The sequence below is a fragment of the Pristiophorus japonicus genome, chromosome 8, assembly GCF_044704955.1.
Source record: "Pristiophorus japonicus isolate sPriJap1 chromosome 8, sPriJap1.hap1, whole genome shotgun sequence".
Lineage (NCBI taxonomy): Eukaryota > Metazoa > Chordata > Chondrichthyes > Pristiophoridae > Pristiophorus > Pristiophorus japonicus.
Genome location: NC_091984.1, coordinates 181,329,142 through 181,353,354, shown reverse-complemented (window position 1 = coordinate 181,353,354; position 24,213 = coordinate 181,329,142). Strand labels below are relative to the sequence as shown.

Sequence of the window (24,213 nt, the reverse complement as noted above, 5' to 3'; positions counted from 1 at the left end):
CCCTTTGTTGTATTAGTGCGAGGAGGTGGACCAGGGTGGGCTCTAATCGTTTTTTGCTATCCCAAGTAACTCCTTCTGTTGTTGTATTGTCAGTCGCTTAAATGCTTCTATGAGGTCGTTATCTTGTGACAAGCCCAGTTTGTTGGCTGAATTGTATCCCTGGCTGCATCCCCTTCCCCGGCCACGACCTTGCTGTTTTGCCCTGCACGTCTTGGCCCAGTGACCTTCTTTCCCACAATAATGACATTTTCCGGGTAATTTTCCTAATGACTGTTTATTGGAATCCTGGGATTTCCATCCCACAGCCTGCAGGGCTCGGACTTTAGCTCCCATATCCCGATCTAATTGGTTACATCGATCCACCAATGCTGCAAAGGTAGTTCCTCTACCTTCCCAGTCCGGTAGCACTACCTTAAGCATTTTGGATAGTTCTGGCTTTAGACCTCCCACGAAAGCTGCTTTCAGGGGTCCAAACACTTGTTCATCCATTTCCTCATCCGTATTATTCATACCCGAATGTTCTAGCCACGTGCATCTAAACCGCTCGTCATACTCCAGGACCTCCTCTGTTCCTTTCTGTTGGCAGGCTGCAATTTTTCCTCAGTCTGTCTTGGCTGGACTGAAGGCTTGCAGTCAGTGTTTAATCACCTCCCATCCTGCATTTAATTCTTGCTCATCCTGCCCCAAAGCTTCTTCTGTCTTGTCGTGCAATTTTCTTCCTTGTGTTTTTGGCACCATTATGGTCAAAATTTGCACTCCGTCCCAGGGATGAAGTTGATATATATTTCTTAAGCGGTCCAATTGGTCCCACGTTTTTATTCCCCCTTTCTTTGGATTGGGCAATTCCTTGGACCATTTATCAATTTTCTCTGGGTCTGCCGGATCATGAACTAAGTATTCTGCATACACCCTTTTCCTCATTTTTTTGGTTCTGCTCTCATCCGCACTTTCTTCTGATTTGACTACAACTCGTCTTTTTTTTAAATGGGGCAAAGCGCAACCCTAATTCTTCATCCTCCGACCCTGTATCGTCAGAGGATTCAGAATCCGTATCTATTCCTCGGTCGTGTCTTCGGGTTTGAGCTTTTAATTTATCCAAACATGGGTACCCTGGGAATTGACCGATACATTTTCCTTTTCCTATTACTGTCTCTTGACCTAATGATTTTTTCCATTCTTTAATTTCACCTTTAAGATCTTTAACTTCCGCTTCCGACTTTTCAAGTTCAAGTCTTTTCTGTCGCAGCTGTGCACAAACAGCTTGCAATTGGTCCTTTGTACTGGTCAGTTCTTGATCATGTTGGGAACACATTATAATTTCATTCCTCTTTCGGATCTGTCCCATAATAGCTAGGGACCATCTAGTTTGCTCTTTATTTTTCATACGGGTCGTTTTTCCCCAGACCCTTTTAATCTCGTCCTAGGACCATTGTCCTTTGGAGGTTCCGTACTTTTGTTCGATCTTAATACAGGTTTTAGATAAGTCATATTGTTGCTCTATGTATTCTTTCAACTGTTGGAGGATTTCATCTATCGAAACCTCAAGTGGTGCCTGCCCACCTTTTACAGTTGTCGGCAATTCTTTGCTCTTATCTCCTGCTGCCATAATACTTATTTCTTTACTGGGGTCTCGAGTCGTAGGCTTTCCAGCCGATCAGTGGGTCGGTGATTAATTAACTAACACACCACCGAAGTTAGACGTCTACGGGGCCTCGAGCCGACTACCAACCGGAGGGTTCGCAAACTGAAGGCTTTCACAATCGCGTAGGAGAGGCGAATTTAGACTTTTGACCAAGGACTTTTATAAAGAGGAGTCCTTACCTCAGTATGTAGGTCCGATGTCCAAAATTCAGTTTCTTCCCTCAGCGATCGTGTTTGTGACGCCAAAATTGTTAGATCTCTTAATTTCCAATGAAATACGAACTCCGATTATAGTTTTAATGTAACTTTATTCTGGCAGCTGCAACAAGCTTCTGGCTTTAAGCCAGGCCTTCGTCCTTCTGAGACCACATGGCCAAAATGGCTGTACTTATACCTGGTTCAATTTACAGAAAACAACTCACCTCCTTTTACCTTATTGGCTCAATTGATAGTCTGTTAACCTTTAATTGGCTCGCTACCCAAGAGTCCTAAAATGTCAAGTTGATTGATGACTTAATGCAACATGCTGAGTTGCATGTAGCAGCTTTGACTTGGGGTCTGAGAATTTTCACAGCCTGTCTGAATGCAGCCTGTTTGAATTCTTTCTCAGTCCATATGTACAACATCTACTGTACTACCTTGATCAACCTTCTCTGTTACCTCATCAAAGAATTAAATTAAGTTGGACAGACACAATTTGTATTTAACAAATCCATACCGGCTCGCCTTGATTAACCCATGCCTTTCCAAATGAAAGTTTATTTTGTCCCCGATAATGGTTTCCAATAACTTCCCCACCACCAATGTTAGGCTATCTGACCTGTAGTTTCCTGGTTTATCCCTCTCCCCTTTCTTGAATAGTGATATAACATTAGCAACCCTTCAGTCCTCTGGCACTCCATCATCATCATCATCGGCAGTCCCTCGAAATGAGGATGACTTGCTTCCACTCCAAAAAAAGGATGAGTTCACAGGTGTTTTGAATGAAGAACCCGAACTACATCCTCAAGGGCGGAAGATGCCTGGGCATGGATTTTTTTAAATGTGTGGTGGTCGTTGCACACCAGCCACCACACGGGCTTGACAGAGCTAGGTCTTGGTCCAGTGGCAAGGATTACCCAAGACAACTAGAGACATGTTCTGCTGCACGGACCCAGTGCGCACACCTATCGCATTGTGGGCTGGCCCGTGCTGCCCCTGACCCCGAACTCATGCCTCCCCTGGGCTCCGATCACATCCACAGTCTCTCACAGCTCCTTCACCCGATCTTGCCACTCCTGCGGCATCTGCCCACGCTCCAATCACCGATCTGGAGCTTACTGACGTCACTCTTCACTGCCGTTGCCCTCCTGCACCAGCTCGCGCTGTACCTTGCAGTGATATGTCGCCATGCTGTCATGGGGCCGCCGCTCCTTTTATGGCCCCAACCTACTGCTGATGGTTTCTCGCAGGTCGGGGCCGCCACGCTGTCCAGGGGCCGCCACTCGCCGCTCCTTTTATGGCCCGACCTGCCGCTGGCACTACACGTATCCAATGAGGATTGAAAGATTGTGACCAATGTCTCTGCTATTTCTACCTTTGCTTCTTTCAGCAACCTAGGATGCATTCCATCCGGACCAGGTGACCCAACTTTCAGTAATGCTAATCTTTTTAGTATGTCTTTATCTGTTAATATCCTGTCCATAACTTCCCTCTCTTTTGGTGTAGCCTTCATGTCATTCGCTTCCTTTGTGAAGACAGATACAATATACTCATTTAATACTTTTGCCATGTCCTCTGCCTTTACATGAAGATTTCCCTTTGGGTCATTAATAAGCCTGAACTTTTCCCCTAGCAAACTGCTTACATTTTATACATTTTTAGGGTTCAATTTAATGTTACCTGCTGATCTTTTCTTGTAACATTTCTTTGTCTCCCAAATTAACTTTTTAAAATCCTGTACTTTCCATAATCTTCCTGGTTATTAACTGAATCCTCCTGCTGACGTTTGTCATAAGCCTCCTTTTTCTGTTTTGTTTGAACTTTTATTTCCTTTGCCATCCAGGGTGCATTAGCTTTGGATGCTCTACTTTTTCCCTTCAAAGGAATATGCCTAGTTTGTACCTGATCTCTCTCCTCCCTGAATGCCCTCTACTGCTCCATTACTGCTTTACCCTGCAATTGCCTTTTCCAATCTACCTGTGTGAGGTCCCTTCTTTAATCCTCCCCAGTTGAGCATTTTTACCTTCAATATTTTCTGGTCTCTTTCCATAATTACATTAAATCAAATGGTGTTATGGGCACTGTTAACCAACACACTCCACTTGCCCTACTTCATTTCCCAGAACCAGATCCAACATGACTTCCTTCCTTGTTGAACTGGAGACATTTTGATCGAGAAAGTTGTCTTGTGCACATAGCAGAAATTCCTCTCCTTCCCTACCTGTGGCCCTGTTTTCCCCAGTCTATATTAGGATAATTAAAATCTCCTAATATTACTAATCTATTTTTGTGACATTCCGGTGAAATTTGGCTGACAAATTTTCTTATCCATCTCCTTACTGTTTGAAGCTCTATTAAAAAAAACTCCCAACAATGTAACAGCTGCCCTCTGTTCCTCATCTCAAGCCAAATAGATTCAGTCCTAGAACCATCTAGTAATTCCTTTCTATTTAGAACTGCAACATAATTCTTAATCAATCCTTCTCTATCAATCCTGAATACTTACTAAACAGGAATATTAAGAACCCATTTCTGGCCTTGTTTGAGCCACGTCTCTGCTAATGCAACCATGTCATAATCCCATGTAGCAATTTGTGCCTGGAGCTCACCAATCTGATTAGTTAAACTATGGACATTGACGTACATACAATTTAATACCTCCCTTGTCAATGTTGTTATTTTCCTCAATCTGGTCCCTGCAATTTTGGGGATATTTCTAATTTTACTGCTGTTCATATTTCTCTGTCATGTCATTTCTGCTCCTTTCTGCTATTTTCTGGTTTCCTTTAAAGAGTTGGAGTGGAGGGAGATGTACACTGAATGACTGTATGAAAATTACCACTTCATACTAAGGGCCTATTGCCTGACCAGGATGGATGGTTTAACTGTTATTGCCAACTTACTGAGGAGCATTATTTGAAGTCATCTGATTAGCATTCATTTATCGAAGACTTGTTAATTAAATTAATCCTAAAAAGAGATAAAATATACCCTACCTCTCAGACTATCTCTTCATAAAGGGAAGAGCTCGAAAAGCACAGGCAGGATCAGAGGCAGCAGGAAAACAGAGCGGAAAAACAATGAAGGGTTAGAAATGAAGCTAGTGAAGCACTGACAGATTAGAGATAGAGAACAAAGATGCTCAGGATTGTAAAGTGGGGGAGATGGACTGCAGGACTGGGGATAGAAGAAGAGCTAGACTGGAGGATGGGGGATGGAAACAGATGGATTGATGGAATTTTAAAAATAAATTGTTCCTGGGGTGTGGGCGCTGCTGGCAAGGCCAGCATTTATTGCCCATTCCTAATTGCCGTTGAGAAGGTGGTGGTGAATTGCCTTCTTAAAAGGGAGGGAGTTCTAGGATTTTGACCCAGCGACGATGAAGCAACGGTGATATATTTTCATGTCAGAATGGTGTGTAATGAGGGGAACTTGCAGGTGATGGTGTTCCCATGTGCCTGCTGCCCTGTTACACAGAGAAATCCTTACTCTGCTGAACAGAAACACCATACTGTTACACAGAGCATAACTGGAGATGAAAGGAAAGATGGACTGATGGATTGGAGTTGGCCGGAGAGATTAATTGATGGATTGCAGGTTCAAGGAAAGATGAATTGGAGCTGCAGGGATAAACAAGCTGAAGGATTGGAAATGGAAGGAGAGACATACTGATGATACTTATTAGCTAGTAAGTTCCTCGTAACTGATCATCGTAACTGAATTGTGACTTGTTGTGAACTAATTGTTGTGTGGGACCTGCCAGCAGTGTCCCACTGGAGATTTAGAGTGGCCATTGAAGGTCAAGAGGTATAGGGTAAATGTTTCTAATTCAAAATAGCATAGAGCTTTGGTGCTGGGAGTATCGCCAAATTTGGTGCAGGATCCGTAGGTTTTTAAGTAAAATCTACACTTATAGATTACAGAAAATCATATTTTTCCTTTGATGCCTGAATCTGACAAGCTGCTGACAAAATATCCTGGTGCATGGTTCACTGATAGTGCCTCAGGTTTTCAGACACACAGGGTCAGGCAACTAAATCTCAAACAAATGATGCCTGGTTGGCTCACCGTTTGAAAAACTGGAGATTTTTATTGGCAGTGAATGCATGCCCCCAGCTTGGTGTTACCACGTGGAGATTGTTACCACCTCTCAAGTGCCAAAACCAATATCAAACTTTGTGCCAGCCCCATGTGTGCTTGAGTGGTCACAAGGCACAGTTTCAAAATCAGGAAAAATTGGAAAGGATTAGGTGACACAGTCACACTGATCTGGGTTCAGCCCATACTGATGAGACCAGTCTTTTTTGTCGACTGGCGGTATAGCTCCTGTGAACTTAATTGGGTGAGTCTCAAACCAGTTCCTAGAAGTCCACTCAAATTGTCTCTAAATTGGCATGTTCACTCAGAGAATTGGGGTGGGAAATGGAATAATGGCACTCTGGTGCAATTTGGAACCGAGACACATTTTTGGGGCAGAGGGAGTTGTATTACATAAGAACATAAGAAATAGGAACAGGAGTAGGCCATACAGCCTTTCGAGCCTGCTCCACCATTCAATAAGATCATGGCTGATCTGATCATGGATTCAGCTTCACTTCCCCGCCTGCTCCCCATAACCCCTTATCGTTTAAGAAACTGTCTATTCCTGTCTTAAATTTATTCAATGTCCCAGCTTCCACAGCTCTCTGAGGCAACGAATTCCACAAATTTACAATCCTCAGAGAAGAAATTTGTTTTAAATGGGCAGCCCCTTATTCTAAGATCATGCCCTCTAGTTCTAGTCTCCCCCATCAGTGGAAACATTCTCTCTGCATCCACCTTGTCAAACCCCTCATAATCTTATACGTTTCGATAAGATCACCTCTTATTCGTCTGAATTCCAATGAGTAGAGGCCCAACCTACTCAATCTTTCCTCATAAGTCAACCCCCTCATCCCCGGAATCAACCTAGTGAACCTTCTCTGAACTGCCTCCAAAGTAAGTATATCCTTTTGTAAATATGGAAACCAAAACTGCACGCAGTATTCCAGGTGTGTCCTCACCAATACCTTGTATAGCTGTAGCAACAGTTCCCTGCTTTTATACTCTATCCCCTTTGCAATAAAGGCCACGATACCATTGGCCTCCCTGATCACTTGCTGTACCTGCATACTATCCTTTTGTGTTTCATGTAGAAGTACCCCCAGGTCCCGCTGTACTGCGGCACTTTGCAATCTTTCTCCATTTAAATAATAACTTGCTCTTTGATTTTTTTCTGCCAAAGTGCATGACCTCACACTTTCCAACATTATACTCCCATCTGCCAAATTTTTGTCCACTCACTTAGCGTGTCTATGTCCTTTTGCAGATTTTTTGTGTCCTCCTCACACATTGCTTTTCCTCCCATCTTTGTATCGTCTGCAAACTTGGCTACATTACACTCAGTCCCTTCTTCCAAGTCATTAATATAGATTGTAGATAGTTGGAGTCCTAGCACTGATCCCTGCGGTACCCCACTAGTTACTGGTTGCCAACCAAAGAATGAACCATTTATCCCGACTCTCTGTTCTCAGTTAGCCAATCCTCTATCCATGCTAATAGATCACCCTCAACCCCGTGAACTTTTATCTTGTGCAGTAACCTTTTATGTGGCACCTTGTCAAATGCCTTCTGGAAGTCCAAATACACCACATCCACTGGTTCCCCTTTATCCACCCTGTTCATTACATCCTCAAAGAACTCCAGCAAATTTGTCAAACATGACTTCCCCTTCATAAATCCATGCTGACTGCCTGACCAAATTTTGCTTTTCCAAATGTCCTGCTACTGCTTCTTTAATAATGGACTCCAACATTTTCCCAACCACAGATGTTAGGCTAACTGGTCTATAGTTTCCTGCTTTTTGTCTGCCTCCTTTTTTTAAATAGGGCCGTTACATTTACAGTTTTCCAATCTGCTGGGACCTCCCCAGAATCCAGGGAATTTTGGTAAATTACAACCAATGCATCCACAATCCCTGCCGCTACTTCTCTTAAGACCCTAGGATGCAAGCCATCAGGTCCAGGGGATTTATCTGCCTTTAGTCCCATTATCTTACTGAGTACCACATCCTTAGTGATTGTGATTCTGCATCAGATCATGCTGTACCTGATCTAGCAGTGCTCCCAGATGCCTGAAATGGACCATGCTCTTTTCCCCAGCACTAACATCTTATATGTGCAAAACAACCACTGGAGAAAACTGGAAAAAGTGGGAAGAAAATGGTTCAAAGGTGCAAAATTGACTTCTCCTGAATTTTTCTTTATGCTCCCCATAATCCCCCAAGAGACCATCCTAATATACCATGTGGATGGTATAAGTGAGGCAAACGGAGTATGTTTAAGTGAAATCAAAAGTTTACCATTGGCAGTTGGGGGATTTCATTTTCCAACTTTTCGATCTTCCTTTGATGTTCACTTCTATTCTTGGAGAGACACCTGTAAAGGGAAACAGTGCTAGTTTGTTGAGAATGACCCACAGAACCGATTTCTTACACCGTTCTCAATGTATCGATTTGCTGAGCCCAATTCACAGAAGCAGTTCCATCTATTATTCCTAATTAAATTAAAATGTATTTCATTTTTTGGAAGACCTCTCCCATTCCTTGTTACATAATTCATCCCCTTCAACTGGAACAGCAGGCATGCAACCCTTCCTTCTGGAACGTACTTCACTTACTCAGCACCTGTCCTGATAAATGGCCAAGAGCCACCATGTGGGAACACTGCAGTGCAAGCATACCTTACCACTGAACAGCCACGTGATTTCCCATATTAAATTATGTCAACAAGTCGCCCTCTTTTTAAATAATATTTCCCCTATCCCTACACCATCTCGCTCTGAGAAGGCAGTCTGGCAACCTGCTCACGGGTCTCTGCCAAATACGACTAGATAGCCTGTCAGAGGTTCACGAGACTGGCTCTGGGATATCTCTCATGTTGACTTTTCTATGCAACAAAGATTCTGTGCTCACTAACTTTGCAGAACAGTACAGCCGAGGTTGAAAACCCAACAGGTAGTGAATGCACCGGTCCAACACTCTGCATTACAATGGCACTGTTACATTCATTCGTATCTCCGTGACTTTGTCCCTCTCCGCCCCTGCCTCAGCTCATCTGCTGCTGAAACCCTCATCCATGCCTTTGTTACCTCTAGACTTGACTACTCCAACTCACTCCTGGCTGGCCTCCCACATTCTACCTACGTAAACTTGAGGTTATCCAAAACCCGGCTACCCGTGTCCTAAACTCGCACCAAGTCCTGTTTACCCATCATCCCTGTGCTCGCTGACCTACAGTGGCTCCCGGTTAAGCAGTGCCTCAATTTAAAAATTCTCATCCTCGTTTTCAAATCCCTCCATGGCCTCGCCCCTCCCTATATTTGTAATCTCTTTACCCTCCACCCCGACTTTGGGGCTGCACCGATACTTGGCCCGCCAGGGCGCGCCGAGGGCCCACTGACACTTCGGGTTCGCCCGGGACACCGACCTCCCCTCGTCCGAAAAATCCATTATTCGGCAGAGGCCAGGTCCTGAGGGTGCCAGATAAGGGAGGTTCAACCTGTACTGCATTTGGGGAGGGCAAGGGAATACACATTAAATTGTAGGATACCGAGAAGTGTAAAGGAACAAAGGGACCTTGGAGTGCATGTCCACAGATCCCTGAAGGTAGCAGGCCATACTTGCCTTTATTAGCCGAGGCATAGAAACAAGAGCAGGGAGGTTATGCTTGAACTGTATAAAACACTAGTTAGGCCACAGCTAAAATACTGCGTGCAGTTCTAGTCATCACATTACAGGAAAGACGCGATTGCACTGGAGAAGGTACAGAGGAGATTTACAAGGGTGTTGCCTGGTTTGGAGAATTTTAGCTTTGAGGAAAGATTGGATAGGCTGGGTTTGTTTTCTTTAGAACAAAGGAGGCTTTCCTTCATACACCCAGTCAATAGAAATGAAAATCAGGCGGGGTGTCCGACAGCTCCATTCTGGGGCTGGAACTCAGAACAACCGCTGTGGATTTTGTGTCTAGTTAAAGAGACATAAATGCTGCGATCTGGGAAATACTGACCACACAGAAGAACTAACCGCATTTAAGGAAAAACAGTGTTGAATATTCTTGATGGATTTTTTGGCTCTCTCTTCCTGTGGTGCCATAAGCAATTTGCGAGGCTATTTTTTTTGGTAGTTTTTTTGTTATGTTGATTGAGGGAAAAATTATTGGCCTGGACACCGGGGATAACTCCCCTGCTCTTCTTCGAAATAGTGCCATGGGATCTTTTACTTGAGAGCAGACGAGGCTTCGGTTTAACGTCTCATCCGAAAAGAGGAAAGAGGGGTAGAGAGGTTTAGGGAGGAAGTTCCAGAGCTTGGGCCCCAGGCAACAGAAGGCACGGCTACCGGTGGTGGAGCTATTATAATCAGGGATGCTCAGGAGGCAGAATTAGAGGAGCGCAGACATCTCGGGGGGGGGGGGGGGGGGGGGGGAGAGGGGGATTGTGGGGCTGGAGGAGATTGCAGAGATAGGGAGGGGCGAGGCCATGGAGGGATTTGGAAATAAGGATGAAAATTTTGAAATAGAGGTGTTGCTTAACCGGGAACCAATGTAGGTCAGCGAGCACATGGGAGGGGCTAGCAGAAGAAGTTCAATCATTTAGTTTAGGATCCATTAGAATTCCACTAACGGGAAATGGTTTGATCCATTGCAATTTTACACCATGTCAGCAAACAAAGAGTTTCTATCCATTGGAAATATGTTGAGGTGTTATGCCTTATATGGGGTAATATATATATATTATGTATAATATCAAATTTACTAAGCTTCCCCAAGCACAGCATTCTGAAACTGTTTAAAATCCCAGCCAAAGGTGCCCATAAAACTGAGGACATTGTACGGGCCAACAGCTGAGTAAAAAATTTTTTAAAAGTCATGGACAGTGACAGGTCTTTCACACCCCGGAATGGTTCTGCCTGCTTTCTTTAAATGGATTAGTGAGTGTCTTGAAGAAATAAAGCAGCTGGTTGTTTAGCATCTCATATCTTAATGGACCATTACTGTTAGTGCAATGGGATGTTAAAGAGAAAAGAGATCCAGAAGCAAGAGAAGGGGTTCTTCAAGTCACAGTGTAAAAATCAGCTCAACTACAGAGATAACTCAACTCCATTATAAAAATGTGAGCAAAGAATTAATCAGAACCAATCAGTAATCGAGGCTTCGTTATTCACTCCTCTAAGTAGACAGGCCTGCTAGATTAAGACGTGGTTTCTCTCATAGCCAGAATCAGGGACCTGGCTTCACTTTCCAGTTGTAAGCAGAATCAGGGGCCTGGGTTTTGACTATCTAAGTTTTTAAAAATTTGTTCCTGGGATATGGGCATCGCTGGAAAGACCAGCATTTATTGCCCATCCCTAATTGCCCTTGAGAAGATGGTGGTGAGTCGCCTTCTTGAATCACTGCAGTTCGTGTGGTGAAGGTACTCCCACAGTGTTGTTAGAGAGTGAGTTCCAGGATTTTGACCCAGCGACAATGAAGGAACAGCGATATACTTCCAAATCAGGGTGGTGTGCGACTTAGAGGGGAACGTGAAGCTGGTGGTATTCCCATGTGCCTGCTGCCCTTGTCCTTCTAGGTGGTAGAGGTTTGGGAGGTGCTGCCGAAGAAGCCTTGACAAGTTGCTGCAGTGAATTTTGTAGATGGTACACACTGCAGCCACGGTGTGTCGGTGGTGGAGGGAAGTGAATGTTTAAGGTGGTGGATGGGGTGCCAATCAAGCGAGCTGCTTTGTCCTAGATGCTGTCGAGCTTCTTGAGTGTTGCTGGAGCAGCACTCATCCAGGCAAGTGGCGAGAGTTCCATCACGCTCCTGACTTGTGCTTTGTAGATGGTGGAACGGCTTTGGGAAGTCAGGAGGTGAGGCACTCACTGCAGAATACCCAGCCTCTGACCTGCTCTTGTAGCCACAGTATTTATGCGGCTGATCCAGTTAAGTTTCTGGTCAATGGTGACCCCCAGGATGCTGATTGTGGGGGGATTAGACGATGGTAATGCCATTAAATGTCATGGGGAGGTGGTTAGAATCTCGCTTGTTGGAGATAGTCATTGCCCTGCACTTGTGTAGTGCGAATGTTACTTGCCACTTAGCAGCCCAAGCCTGAAAGTTGTCCAGGTCTTGCTGCATGCGGGCATACACAGCTTCGTTATCTGAGGAGTTGTGAATGGAAATGAACACTGCAATCATCCCCACTTCTGACCTTATGATGGAGGGAATGTCTTCGATGAAGCAGCTGAAGATGGTTGGGCCTAGAACACTGCCCTGAGGAACTCCTGCAACGATGTCCTGGGGCTCAGATGATTGACCTCCAACAACCACAACTATCTTTGTTTGTGCTGGGTATGACTCCAGCCAGTGGAGAGTTTTCCCCCTGATTCCCATTGACTTCAAATTTACTAGAGCTCCTTGATGCCACACTCGGCCAAGTGCTGCCTTGATGTCGAGGGCAGTCACTCTCACCTCAACTCTGGAATTCAGCTCTTTTATCCATGTTTGGACCAAGGCTGTAATGAGTTCTGGAGCAGAGTGGTCCTGGCGGAACCCAAACTGAGTGCCGGTGAGCAGGTTATTGGTGAGTAAGTGCCGCTTGATGGCACTGCCAATGACACCTTCCATCACTTTCCTGATGATTGACAGTAGACTGATGGGGCGGTAATTGGCCAGATTGGATTTGTCCTGCTTTGTGTGGACATTGTCGGGTAGATGCCATTGTTGTTGCTGTACTGGAACAGCTTGGCTAGAGATGCGGCTAGTTCTGGAGCACGTCTTCAGCATGACAGCCGGGATGTTGTCAGGCTCAATAGCTTTTGCTGTATCCAGTGTGCTCAGCTATTCCTTGATATCACGTGGAATGACTCGAATTGGCTGAAGACTGGCTTCTGTGATGATGGGGACCTCAGGAGTAGGCCGATATGGATCATCCACTCGGCACTTCTGGCTGAAGATGGTTGCAAATACTTCAGTCTTGACTTTTGTATTCACTTGCTGGGCTCCGCCATCGTTGAGGATGGGGATATTCATGGAGCCTCCTCCTCCCGCTAGTTGTTTAATTGTTCACCTGGATGTGATAAGAGCTTTGATCTGATCGTTGGTTGTGGGATCGCTTTGCTCATGTCTATAGCATGCTGCTTCCACTGTTAAGCATGCATGTAGTCCTGTGTTGCAGCTTCCCCAGGTTGGCACCTCATTTTTAGGTACGCCTGGTGTTCCCGGAGGAGTACTGATTCATCAGCTGATTCATCAGGTGGTAGGTGGTAATCAGCAGGAGGTTTGTTAGCCCATGCTTGACCTGAACCCATGAGACTTCAGGGTTCCCATGTCAATGTTGAGGACTCCCAGGGTCACTTCCTCGCGACTGTATACCACTGTGCCACCATCTCAATTTTGGCACAAGTCCCCAGAGGAGGAATTTTCAGGATCGACTGGGCTGGGTGTGGCGAAGTCAATACCAGGTGGTCTATCCGGTTTTATTCTTCTTATTGTTTTCTGTAGTGGTTTTGTACAACAGAGAGGCTTGCTAGGCCATTTCAGAGGGCAGTGAAGAGTCATAGAAACATAGAAAATAGGTGCAGGAGTAGGCCATTCGGCCCTTCGAGCCTGCACCGCCATTCAACAAGATCATGGCTGATCACCCACCCCAGCATCCCCCCCCCCCCCGCCACGCCCCCTCCGCACCCCTCAACCCCCCCCAGCCGCAAGGACCACATCCAACTCCCTCCCGAACACATTGCTGTGGGTCTGGGGTCACATATAGGCCCAGACCGGGTAAGGATGTCAGATTTCCTTCCCAAAAGGACATTAGTGAACCAGATGGGTTTTTCTGACAATCCAGTAGTTTCATGGTCACCATTACTGATACTAGCCTTTTATTCCAAATGGATTTAAATTTAAATTCCACAGCTGCCGTGGTGGGATTTAAACTCACATCTCTGGATCATTAGACCAGGTCTCTGGATTGCTAGTCCAGTAACATAACTACTATGTTCCCGTACCCAAATCCTAAAATAGAGCACTTCCAAGGCCCAAACAGAGTCAGAGATTATTTCAAAATAACTTCAATTTGCAATTCCCCAAAAACTTAAATCCTGATCTCGACTGATTGGAGTTCTGGAAGCTTCCTCGTAAGGAATGAAGTAAAATAAAATCAGGGCAAATCAGCATGAGTTTTTCTTGGTCATCGCGAAGCAGCTGCTAATACAGCAGCTGAGGCGGATCCATCCAATCGACTGGTGTACCTGGACCAATGTCTAACTAATTGGGAGGAGGAGAGTGAAAGAGTTACATTTCAAGAGAAAGCCAGAAACAGGATTACGTGAAACAGAATTCCTCTAACTTTAAACCCTTTCATAGTGTATTTAACCTCCATCACTTATAGTAAACAGTACAAGTCACTTCATAAATGAAAGAGTTTTCAATAAATCTTTCTGAATGAAATGTCTGGTTTTTACAGGTGTTTGAGTGAATGAGAAGGTGATGAGAATGAGAAGGGCAGGAGGTCCCAAAATACCCCATACTACACAGCTGAGGGAGGCCTCATTACCTTTCTGTAAATAACTTGGATTTCCATCTGCGAAGAAACAATGTCAGGGAATTATATTGAATAGCCTGAACAGAATTTAATTAACAGGCTACAGAACAAGGAAATAAAAGAAAGAGAGAAACCTTGCTGTGTGCCAAGTGGCTGCCGCGTTTCCTATATTACAACAGTGACTATACTTTAAAAGTACTTCATTGGTTATGAAGTGCTTTGGGGCACACTGAGGTCGTGAAAGGCGCTATATAAATGCAAATCTTTTTTTTCTTTTCCTGTACCCTTCAAAAACAGACTGAGGAGGCAACCAATGAGCATTCAACACAAGGGTGGGCAGCACCCGTTGTCCAGTCTTCTGCTTCCTGTACCTTTCAAGTGTTGACCAAGACTTGCTAGGTACATTACCAAACAGCAGGTGGCTTAGAAATGGCACTGAGTTTGTCCATTGTGATGATACAAGAATAATTGCCATTCAGTCCATCTAACTTACGTTTCCAAAGACACCTATGCTCCCACCTTGAATGGCTCCATATCTTTTTGCCTGCCGTACCCTACACTGAAGATCATTCAACTTATTAATTACTCTTTCTCTGAAGAAGTGCTTCCTAACGTCAGTCCTGAGCTTGTGTTTTACCAGTTAGTTCCATATCTCCTTGTTTCTACAATCATAGTTCAATTTGAAATACTGCACAGGATTAAGTTTTTTATTCCTCTTAGTATTTTATAGACCTCTATAAGTTCCTTTTTCAAGGTGTGAGTTTTTCTAATGGTCCCTTATAAATCAGTCAACTTGCACCAGACTTCAAACTCATGATCCTTTTATGTCCTTGTGCTTCAGTGACCAAATTGCATTACTCAAGGTGAGGCCTGACCAGAGCACTATACAACTTCACTTTCCACAGGGGAAGGGAGTGAGAATTTGTTTTTAATGCAGTATAATTAGACAGAGTGACTGGGGTGCTCTGGGATGCAATGGTACAGATCACCGAGATGCAGGTTTAATTCTACACTCAACTGAGTGCTTTACGTTAGCCGCAACCCTACAATTAGGGGCTGAATCAAAGATCTAGCAACTCCCCAATGGTAGAGTAAGGAGAGTCATCCCGGGCTGCAGTTGTGTGTCACCTCACATCTGATTTGTAGAAGGGACTTGGGCAGGCGCACCTATGGTTTCCTCGTGTACACAAAGTTCCCAATCTCAGTCACCCTGTCAGGGAGAGATACTGAGTGAAATCCAGGTGCTTCCTCACAGAGACAGAGGGTAAGAATCAGGAAAACAATTCTCATGCTCCACTTAGTCGCTGGTTCATGGGAACTGGGACCATAACTATCTCAGGAGGGAATTAAAAAACACGTTCTTGTCCATACTTAAAGAGGTGGAAAAGTCACATACTTCTCAAGTTCGGCATTCCGTTCTCCCTCGAACTTGCGGGCGAGCTTGCAAGTGGTCTCATCCTTCCATTTGGCCATGTTCCTCTGGACCGCTCGTAACTCGTTATCCTTCTCCTGAAGCTGCTGCCGAATCACTTGCTCCTCTCCGCTCCCGGAATCCTTCAATTGTGACCTCCGCAGCTTGCTGATCTCCTCAATGTGATCCTGTGTAACGGACAATGCCGACGGGTTAGGTCTAAACATCATTTCTGTAGAAATGATAAAAACATTTTGACAACATTGAAACATTTGAACTATGCGCTAGTGGCTGCCATGAATATTTAAAAGGTCTTTCATTTTATTTTCTCAGACATACAATTTACTTGGAGCATATTATCATCAACATACCCTCTCCTTCCAAAATATAAAATTCAAAATGTAATTTTGGGCTTTTGTGTTAGAATCCAATCTGCAGAATGTTTCTCATTCTCTTGGTTCTTTGATTGACAAGGGAGTCACTGGGGTAGATGCTGTAGACTTGCTATCTGTCTTAAAGCAGGCATTGCGGATTGGCCTCTCGTTATAGAAACTGGTCAATTTCATTTCCGACACTCTCCAACTGTTTGCGATGGGACAAACCGCAGAGATGAGTTCTCGATTTACATTCGATATTAATGACATAGACGAAGGGACCGAATGTAATGTATCCAAGTTTGCTGACGATACAATGCTAAGTGGGGAAAGTAAGATGTGAGGAGGACACAAAGGGGCGAAATTCCCCCCTTGTACACCGCCGGTAGAAGCCAATGCGGCGCAAACCCCTTTTCGCCTGGGGGCAGGCATCGGTGGCTCCCTGAAGATTTTGAGGTCAATAGACCATTAGTGCCGCGCCCTGCATTTTGCGCCCTGGGTAGGGGCGCACACGGCAATGACATCATCACTGCACGTGCCGACCCCTTTCCGCCCCGTGGGACGTCAGGCTGGCACGGGCCGATGTCAGCCCGCTTTGCAGGACGCTAACATCCACCCCTTAAAGGGGCAGGCACGTGTGCCCCGGGTTGCCATGTTTAATTGTCGTCTGACGATAATTGCAGCCCTCGTTTCGACCAGACTGCCTTCATGCAGCCCAGCAGTGCATTTTGTATGGCAGGCTGCTGGCCTGGTAGAAAGTGCTCCTGGTGGCCCAGTAGTGCCCACCACAGGGGCTGCAGATTCCGCAGCGGCTCTCCTGCTCAAATGAAGGGAGTGGGTGGCGTTGTGGTGCATCAGCGCTATGCGGAGCAGCCACATAGCACTGACCTGTTCAGCGTTGCGCTAAACTCAGAACTGCCCCGGAAGCGCCCCCAAAACGAGTCAGAGCACCCGAGACAGTGCTCTGCCGTGTTTCCGGGTCACAAAGGGGCAATTTCATGCTGGGGGTGGGACTCCGCCCCGGGCGTTAACTGACTCAGGCCGGGAAGGTTAGTGACCCCGAATGTGCCATGGGGCAACTTCGCCCCCAAAGAGTCTGCAAAAGGATATGGATAGGTTAAGGTGAGTGGGCAAGAGGGTGGCAGATGGAGTATAAAGTTTGGAAATGTGAGGTTATTCACTTAGGTAGGAAGAATAGAAAAACAGAATATCTTTTAAAAGTTGAGAAACTATTAAATGTTGGTGTTCAGCGGGATTTGGGTGTCCTTATACACAACAAGCAATTAGGAAGGCAAATAGTATGTTGGCCTTTATTGCAAGGGGGGTGGAGTACTGTAGAAAGGAAGTCTTACTACAGTTATACAGAGTTTTGGTGAGACCACACCTGGAGTACTGTGCACAGTTTTGTTCTCTGTATCTAAGGAAGGATATGCACATCTTAGAGAGGTTACAATGAAGGTTCACTAGATTGATTCCTGAGATGAGAGGATTGTCCTATGAGGAGAGATTAAGTAGAATGGGCTTATATTCTGTGGAGTTTAGAAGAATGAGAGGTGATCTCATTGAAATATTTAAAATTCTGAGATGGCTTGATAGGGTAGATGCTGAGAGGCTGTTTCTCCTGGCTGGATAGTCTAGGACTAGGGGTCATAGCCTCAGGATAAGGGGTCGGCCATTTAGGACTGAGATGAGGAGAAATATCTTCACTCAGAATCCTTTGAATTCTCTAACCCAGAGGGCTGTGGATGCTCAGTCGTCGAGTATATTCATGGCTGAGATAGATAGATAGATTTTTGGACTGTAGGGGAATCAAAGGATATGGGATTGTCAGGAATGTGGGGTTGAGATTGAAGATCAGCCATGATCTTACTGTATGACGGAGCAGGCTCGAGGGCCGTATAGTCCCACTCCTCCTCCTTTTTCTTATGTTTAATAACCACTGACTCCAACACCTCAAAAGAATTCGTTAGTGTTTTCAAGCGAACTGTGTTTCTTAAATAAAAATGCAAGAGGAGTTGAAACAATTCCAGTACCGTGTACATAATGAATCAAGTCGTGGGTTCAAGCTCCACTCCAGGGACTTGAGCACATAAATCTAGACTGACACTCCAGTGCAGTGTTGAGGGAGTGCTGCACTGTTGGAGGTGCCGTCTTTTGGATAAGACATTAAACCGAGGCCCCGTCTGCTCTCTCAGGTGGACGTAAAAGATCCCATGGCACTATTTCGAGGAAGAGCAGTGGAGTTATCGCCGGTGTCCTGGCCAATATTTATCGCGCAGCCACCATTACTAAAAAGAGATGATCTGGTCATTATCACATTGCTGTTCACAAATTGGCTGCCGCATTTCCTACTTTACAACAGTGACTACACTCCAAAAGTAATTCATTGGCTGTAAAACTCTTTGGGACGTCCTGAGATCTTGAAAGGTGCTATATAAATGCAAGTTCTTTCTTTCTTTACAGCACTGTCGAGAACTCACATCAGTTGCAGAACAAGCTGACTGTGCTACAGAACTGAAACTCATGATCCACCCTGTCTCGAAATACCACATCACTCCTGATATTGAGGAAAAACCCAGAGTTGGGGAACAGATGTAGTCACCTGGATCAGCCTGTCCTTAAGAACAGCCAGAGCCTCTTCTTTTTCCAGCAATAACAGTTCTTGCTTCTGTTCAACCTCTCGTTCCTAAGGACCAAACAAAAATAAAATTGGGTTTACAATAAAAAAGAGATTCGAAGAGTAGTACTGAAGGTAAGGCGGATCTTAAATATATGTACCGTCCCTCGTTAAAAGGAGAGATTCCCCATACTGGGACTTCCTTATGAAAAACACGCCTCCTCATTGAGACCTCTGCATGAGAAAGTCTCCTATGCCTCGGTGTTTTTAACTTGCATGAATATACATCTCGTCTTTCAGTTGCGATGTTAAACTGAAGCCCCATCTGCTCTCTCAGATGGACATAAAAGATCCCATGGCACTATTTCGAAGAAGAGCAGGGGAGTTATCCCCGATCTCCTGGCCAAAATTTATCCCTCAATCAACATCACTAAAAACAGAGTATCTGGTCATTATCACATTGCTGTTTGTGGGAGCTTGCTGTGCGCAAAGTTGCTGCCGCATTTCTTACATTACAACAGTGACTGCACTTCAAAAGGATTTCACTGGCTGTAAAGAGCTTTGGGAAGTTCTGACGCTGTAAAAGGAGCTATATAAATGCAAGTATTTAAAAAAAAAACATTTAAGGGTATAGGGGTCGAAATTCAGTACCGCTGTTTTTGAGGCGGTGTCACCGCCCGAGTGCTGATTTTACCGCCAGGCGTAAGGTGCAGGTTCAAACTGCCAAATTTAGTTTTTACAGCCAAAGATAAGAGAGCAGCGCTAAAAAGTGGCGTTGCATACTCATCCTCGGGCGGGAGCTCAGGTGGCCGACTGAATTTCACATCGGGAGATTGCCTCCATGCTCGCTGGAAAACGGGAAGAAAAAAAACCCTCAAACTTTTCCGACCCGCACACAAACTTCCCCACTGTTAAAACTAATGAAAAAATGAAGAATATATATTTTTTTATAACTTACCTTGCTCTCTGGCCGATTCCGCCCGAGTTCCGCTGTTTACTCACCACCTTTTTCAGGCTGTAAGAATGTCTGCCGGGAAGGCCGATATTCAAACTAAATATTGCGAGGGAGGCGCCAAGAAGATGTTGCACGTTGGATGACGTCACCACGCGGGTGGCGTTAGTCGCCGCTAGTCGGCGCAGCGCTAGCTCTTGGCGCCTCTGCCAAAGAGCCAATTGAATTTCTGCGCAGGTGTGGACGCCGCTTACTGTCGAAGGTAGGCCTTTGTTGCCCGTTGGCTACCTCCCGCGTGCGGTAAAGTGTGGCAGTAGAAATGAAATTTCGACCCTATAGTAATTCTTTCCCCAAATCCTTTCTGTTCGAAAATGTTCATAAAAATACCAAAGTGTGACATAGCCAGCGGAGAGGGGAAACTTTCATCGCATCAGTGTGCACTGGATTCAAACACAGGCCCCACAGATAAAACAACATGCTCACTGTTGGACCCTTTTGCTCAGATTGCTTCTGTTAACAGTTGGTCTGTGGGTTTGCCCTTAAACTGATAAAATATATTAACATCTTTACAAGCAGTCGAGAGGTTACTGTTTTCATCCCACTGATGTGTTAAACGAGAGTTCATTTTCAATCTTTTCTTTTTTATTAAGCTCATTCACAGGAACAAATAGGCTTTTTGTAGGCTGTATTGAGCAGCCAATCAGAAAAAAGCTGCAATTGTTGTGCGGAATCACCCATTCCGGCCCCTTCATAAGCACACACCGATGGTGCTACAACGGACTCTGGGGTAGGTCTTCACTTTGTGCGAGAGTGTAAAACGGGCCATAGCAAGTCAGCAGCTCACTTTACATCTCTCCCGACAATGCAAATAAAGATGGGGAGAGATGTAACACGGGCTGCCGACTCTCTATCGCCTGTTTTACACTAGCACACAAAATCAAAATCAAAGTGGTGTCATTCTCCAGCGGATACCAGCACTCACCTTTAAATTTCTATTATCTTAAAATGGATAAACAACCAAATTTGTTTATTGTAGCAGATTTTTAACAACACTATAAATCTCCACAAAAATCACACTATTGAGAGACTCTGAACTCACAGAAACTACCCAGTCAGTTGGGCTTGTTTGAATGACAAGAAGACTGTGACTCAAATCTGCAATCCTCTGTGCAGGAATCCAAGGTTCCACTGCTGGAGCAACCAGCGCACAATACACAAAATGGGATTAATCGGAGCATCTGGTACCTTGTCCCTTTGGAAGTGATGTGCTGCACGGCGTTGGCTCTCCAGCTCCTGATGTAGGTCCATCACGAGTTGGTGCAGATCCTCACTGGCTCCACGCAGTGTTTGAATGGCTTGTCCCAATGTCATCCGTGTCGGGCTTCTGTAAAGCAACAGGCAGTTGGGTTAACAGGACAGACTTTCTTCTCGGCCCCAGTCGGTGCCCTACAGGTGCAGGGTACCTGCTGGAGGAATTTCCTGTCCTAGGCCATCTGTTTGGCCGAGTTGAGACTAAGGCTTTGAAAGCAGGCCAGGAAATCGGAGTACAGCAGCAGCCAGCAGGCACAGAAGATCCTCTTGGAAGTCAGAGGTGGGGGTGGGGGGTGACATCTTGCCAACACTGGTCTGGACCCCTCTTCCATGTTCTAGCTGCTCCTGATAATACCCGTTAGTACTGGGAGGTCCCAATGCAAGTTCCAGCACCTGGTTACTTTGGGCGCCCCTCCACTGGGCAGCCAATAGTTGGGCAGTTGGGAAACTGAGGTGGGAGATGGGAATATGATTTTCTGCCTCATTTGAATGGCTTATGTTGGGCCTGCATCTACTCCAAGTGTAGGCCTAGTGTGACCCATTTCGGAAACTCTAGGGAATACAAGCGTGACACAATCCTATGGGGGGGGGGGGGGTGTGGAGATGTGACAGAACATCCCTTTTTCCTCTTTGCTTTGCCTGGGAGCTGAGCATTTCAATAATCACTGCAGCAACAAAAGTCTGCACTAACAGTCCCACTTGACTCATTTGACCAATACAAAGACCAGCATCATTTGACAGATTTGCACAGTATTGTATAAATGTCACAGAGTGACCACGCACCATCTTGCATTAGAGTGTACATCATCAGCCTAGTGAATAACCAGAAGCAAATCTCAGCATTTAAGTTACCGCATCACATCTCCAGCCTTCTGTAAAATGCAAATTGTGAGGCCAAATTAAACATGTCTACATAAATGGTAGAAGTGATCAAAGATAGCTCACCTCATCATTGAGGCCCATGTATTCTCGGGTTCTCACCAACGAGGCACTAAGCTTGTATCCCTCTACTCCCTGCTGAATCAGTGATCTTCCCAGTTTCTCTTGGAATTCAGCACTCGTTGTGCTCAGTCACAATCTATTCATTAAGTTAACAGCTCTAGGGGTGCACTAAGTTACTCTGAGTTACGTGTGACTTGAAGTTTCTTTTAAGTTTTGTATTCATGCTCCTTGGTTCTTGTAGTTCAGCAGAGAACCTCTCCACATCCACCTCAACAATCCCCTTCACTTACAAACAACATTGATTATTAGCCCCCTCCCTCCGTAGTCAATGTTGTGTTTGAACAGAGATACTCTCGGGGGGAAGCCCTGACAGATGTACTGTTGTTGCTCATCAAAAAACACAAAATTAGCTATAACAATTACTTCAGTGTTTAGTGCTTCGGCACGGCGGCCCCGACCTGCAAGGACCATCAGCAGGTCGGGGCCTTCAAAGGTACAGCGCATGCTGGAGAGCGACGGCTGTGAAGAGGGCGACTGGATTGGACGTCACCAAGGTTCAGATCGCTGATTTGAGCATGGACAGGTACAGCAGGAGCGGCGAGGTTGGGGCGTAGGAGTGGCAAGTGATCTTGGAGCGACGTGATCGAGGCTCAGAAGAGGCGAGGGCCCAGGGGCAGCACGGGCCAGCCCACACTGCGATATGTGTGCGCACTAGGTCCATGCAGCAAAGCTGGTCTCCAGTCGTCTTGGTTAATCCTTGCCACTGGACCAAAACCTAGCTCTGTCAAGCCCGTGTGGTGGCTGGTGTGCAACGGCCACCACACGTTAAAAAAATCCACGCAAAGGCATCTTCCATCCTTCAACATGCAGTTCAGGACCTGGAATATTAGGTCCTTCATTGAAACACCTGTGAACTCATCTCTTTTTGGCGTGGAAGCAAGTCATCCTCGATACGAGGGACCACCTATGATGATGATGATGTATTTACTAAAAAGACAATAGGTTAGATCTTAACTTTGTGCAATAGTGTGAAATAGGTGATAGCATGTCGGCAGCCCATTTTACATCTCTCCCCATTTTTATTTCCATTGAAGTCAATTGTGAGAGATGTAAAATGAGCTACCAATTTGCTATCGCCCGTATTACACTATCGCACAAAGTCAAGATCTACCCCAATCAATATGCCAATATCTAACCCTTCCCATACGTAGACAACTTTACAACAGTAGGCACAAGAGGGCTCTGGGGTCTCAACTGAATTTACTTGTCCAGCAGCAAATGCACTTTTATGTTGAAGGATGACTTAGTTGTTCCTACAATACAACCTGTCAATCATTAGACTTTGGATTTTTGATTGGTTGAAAAGACATCCTTCAGAGCTTTCAGGCAATGAGAATCACACTTTTCTTGTAAGTTACTCTCACTGCCCATTCTTGCAATAAGAGCAGAGAAGGAAAAGAAAGCAGGGAAGATAAGTATTTTAAAGTTAGAATTTTAGAGTCAAAAATAAATGTAATAGAAAAAAAAAGTTAAATGAAAACTAAAATAATAAAGCTAGGCGATCGAGAGACCAGCCAGAGTGGGGAAAACAGGACAAGCAGGAGAGTTAAATTATTTTAGATAGAAATTGTGTAGAGGTTCCCCCGATCTCTTGTCGAAGTTAAGGTGATAGAGTCGAAGAATACTCGCGGAATTTATTTTTATTGAAATTATATTTGTAATGTATATTTTAGATGTATAGAGTCAGTACGGCTAAAGGGATCAAAGGGTATGGAGAGAAAGCAGGAATGGGGTATTGAAGTTGCATGATCAGCCATGATCATATTGAATGGTAGAGCAGTCTCAAGAGACAGATTGGCTTAAACCTGTTCCTAATGTTCTTATTACTGTAATAAAGCTGCTCTTGACATTTGAACAGTTTTATTACTGTAATATTAGTGTTTGTTTTGGTGTCACAGTGTGGGTACCAAAAAATTGCAAAACTTATCAGCCCAGGGATACAGTCATCGTGCTGGACCTGAGGACAGTCTAATGGTTAACTGATACATAATTGAATAAAGTAATTTTCTTGCCCACGGTTTCCCTTTTACTGTTACTGTCATTTCTGAGTAGAGTGGATTAACCATTTCACCGTCTTCTCCATGTCCAGCTCTGCAACCTTCATTATGATCTA

At 45.0% G+C, this 24,213-nt stretch overlaps 2 protein-coding genes across 2 annotated transcripts in view; one reads left to right on the top strand and one right to left on the bottom strand.

Annotated features, from left to right (window-relative positions):
• The window catches only part of ccdc117 (coiled-coil domain containing 117), a 68,421-nt gene extending 49,523 nt beyond the window's left edge, over window positions 1-18,898 (top strand). Inside the window, exon 7 of the mRNA XM_070887634.1 lies at window positions 18,682-18,898. The gene's annotated coding sequence lies outside the window, so the exon portion shown is untranslated. The remainder of the gene's footprint in view (window positions 1-18,681) is intronic.
• The window catches only part of LOC139269230 (uncharacterized), a 141,447-nt gene that overhangs the window by 8,965 nt on the left and 108,269 nt on the right, over window positions 1-24,213 (bottom strand). Inside the window, exons 19-22 of the mRNA XM_070888320.1 lie at window positions 21,033-21,171; window positions 18,821-18,904; window positions 15,830-16,032; window positions 8,222-8,297 (exon numbers count right to left, since the gene is read on the bottom strand). Coding sequence (XP_070744421.1) covers window positions 8,222-8,297; window positions 15,830-16,032; window positions 18,821-18,904; window positions 21,033-21,171 — 502 coding nt within the window. The remainder of the gene's footprint in view (window positions 1-8,221; window positions 8,298-15,829; window positions 16,033-18,820; window positions 18,905-21,032; window positions 21,172-24,213) is intronic.